Genomic DNA, 2,904 nt, shown 5'->3' on the forward strand with positions numbered 1-2,904 from the left:
GTTTCAAAAAACATTAGCATACCATTACCAATTGGTAAAAAAATTTACCACAAAATCAGTACAATAAGGTTGATAATTAGTTGATACGATCGGTGATTGATCACGATTTATTTAAGCCCCAAGGTCTAGGAGATTTAAAAAACAAAAACAATCACCCAAATAACCATCATACTTGTATTCCATTAATAAAAAGGGAATTTGATTAAGAAAAGGAAAAGAAAAAAGGGCAAAAATTGACTGGAAACAGGAAAATTAAAAAAAGAAAGTAGATAATTTCCAAGTTAGGGTAGGAAAGTAGATTCGTCAAATCATACCAGTCCCCACCGATCTGTTTACTCACTCGCTAAGGAAGCAAAGTCTCTGTCATCTGTTTCAGCAGTAAATTTTGAATGTTCATATGATGATGTGGGGTGGTCCGATAACAACACGATTAATACCACATGTTGAACACGTCTCATGTCGTTTGACACAAGTCACGACTAATTAAACATGTCAATTTAGGGTGGATTAATTTGGATTAGACCGAGTCCTGAAGTGACACCGGTCGAATATGATGCAACCGATGCCACTAGGAATCAGGTCGTATTAACCACGCTAACTCAACATTTTAAAACTTGCATAAGAACCATGAAGAAGAAATAGAGAGTTGGTAATATGTAATGTAAGTGAGGCAATCAATGAGCATGCCTGAATACGGGCACACGACACGAATCAACAAGATTACAAATCACAATACCAATTGTTTGGACACCTCCAAATGAAACTATATGTGTCATACATACCTCTGAAACGCAAATGGTGGAGGTCCTAATAGATTACTACGTACTACGTTTCATGACCTCGCGTCTTTTAGGACTCCCCTCTTTTCAAGTTCGCCCACTAAATCCCTCAGAGAGGGAACTTTCATTGCTAAAGTCCTGTACAGCCTAGAATACCTAGCTTGCGTTCCATCGGCAGTCCTTGCCAAGGCAAGCAAGCTCAGAGCCTCAGGGAGTTGGGAGAATACATGTTTCATCTCCTCCAAGCCCATACTTTCCAGAACAGACGGTCTTGGGACGACCTTGACAACTTCACCACCCTTAGGTTCTTGAATCTTGGCATCTGTTTTAATGACCAGTTCTGAATTTGAGTTTGCCCCACACTTGATGATAAATGGGGTTGTCGAGCCTGTATTGAACTGCAGGACATTCCACTGCGCCACATCGGTTTCAGTATTAAACCCCCCGAAATCTCTAGATGGTTTGCGAGCATGCGATTGTTCTTGAAGAAGATCGTCTTCTTCGGGAATAGACTGCAAAAGATTCAGGAGTGGAGCAAATGAATGATCAGGCAAAAACATTCACATCAGTTTCACAAAAAGCATCTGTTACAAAATGAGGAAACAAAGACAAATTATGTGGGAAAATATCCTTTTAGCGTTCAGCATTTCGTAGACACCTGAATTAGACGACGAGCATCAGCAATTTGACTTTGCGCACATGGATGATCAATGTCAAGAAGAGAAGGCATCCGGTCAGCAAGTTCATTTAGAGATGCAAGCATTAGTTTCTTCTTGCTCATGCTCAGGGTGCTTACAGACGATTGTCTTATTAAATCCTGTATAAATAAATAAAAAATAACATTACATTTTCTCTTTTCTAATTTACGATAACCCAATCATTATGTATCACACCAGAAGTACAAAAGAGTACCTTGATTTGTTTCAATATGCCATCAAGGGAAATGAGAGATGCTAATCGTGCATCTTCACCAGCCGTGGAAGGATTTTGAATAGGTCGACCACCATCTTCCAGTGTCAATAAGGCTGCATCACTTCTTATTTGTTGCAAAATCTGATGAAATCAAGAAATCAGCATAAAATCCAATAACCGGCACAACAAGAGAATACAACTTCAGCCAATCAACACATAAAAATGGAAAAAAAAAAAGGAATTTCAACTCGCATCCCAGTGGAAGGTTCATCGAGTAATTTTCTGAAACTCTAATAAACCCAAAGGGCCAAAACTTTCGCTTGCTTTTTTTTTCTTCTTTTTAACAGATTACTTAGTAGAACCACATCCTTTTTGTTATAAGGATTTCTTCCCTTCTGTTGGATATGCAAATTTACATCTATGAAGTGCATGATATACGTAAGAAATACTTTCTAAGATATGCACATACATCAATAAAGAATGATTACCGTTCTCCTTTTGTGATCAACAGACTCGAGAGCTGATAGCAATTTCGCAACTTGTGATGCATCTTCAGCACCTTCTGATGCCAATGTACCAGCAACATCCTGGAATATGAAAGAAATTCAGAAATCAACCAATAATTCATTGATAGAGCATACAGAACAAGTTTCATCTTAGATATATATAGTAAAACTATTTATATTGCATCTCATATTTGAAGGAAAATACACGTCATTTCACCAAATTCAACAAGTATACCACAAAAATGCTAATGAGCATAAAATCATAGATACAGAGATGCTACCAAAAGATGAATAGAAAGGCACCAGTATATATGGGCCACCATAAAAACAGTGGAGAGCATACAAAGGTGCAGATTTCCCTGGTGCATATTATCAAAGTAATTGGGCCCTCGGGCATTTTAAAGGGAGCAAAAGCAATAATAAGCTAACTATAACGTGGTGCAAATTAGATAATTGGGCCTCCAGGCATTTTGAAGGGCGCAAAAGCAACATTACTCCAACTATAATGTGGTGATATCGGATACCAACTCTAAAGTAGGAGACTAGCCAGCTAAATAAATACATACCTTCAAATGCGGCAATTGAGAACTGTAGACCCGCTTCGAATACTCAGATAAAAGTTGGCCAAGAGCATCTGTATGAAAAGGCACTGCAGCACCCAGTCCAGCCATCCAACCATCCATGATTGCAGTTGAAAGGAGCTCCAA

General features: G+C 38.5%; 1 protein-coding gene across 1 annotated transcript; it reads right to left on the reverse strand.

Annotated features, from left to right (window-relative positions):
• Window positions 1-628: 628 nt before the first annotated feature.
• On the reverse strand, window positions 629-2,897 carry LOC148690640 (kinesin-like protein KIN-14B). Its single transcript, XM_088685569.1, has 5 exons — window positions 2,764-2,897; window positions 2,180-2,278; window positions 1,692-1,832; window positions 1,438-1,596; window positions 629-1,291 (listed from the first exon to the last, which is right to left on the reverse strand). Exons 1-5 carry the CDS (start codon window positions 2,878-2,880, stop codon window positions 833-835), a joined length of 975 nt encoding a protein of 324 aa, XP_088541695.1. The 5' UTR covers window positions 2,881-2,897; the 3' UTR covers window positions 629-832.
• Between the last annotated feature and the right edge of the window lie 7 nt (window positions 2,898-2,904).

The sequence above is a fragment of the Pyrus communis genome, chromosome 15 (genome assembly GCF_041283825.1).
Source record: "Pyrus communis isolate YQ-2024b chromosome 15, ASM4128382v1, whole genome shotgun sequence".
Classification (NCBI taxonomy): Eukaryota; Viridiplantae; Streptophyta; class Magnoliopsida; order Rosales; family Rosaceae; genus Pyrus; species Pyrus communis.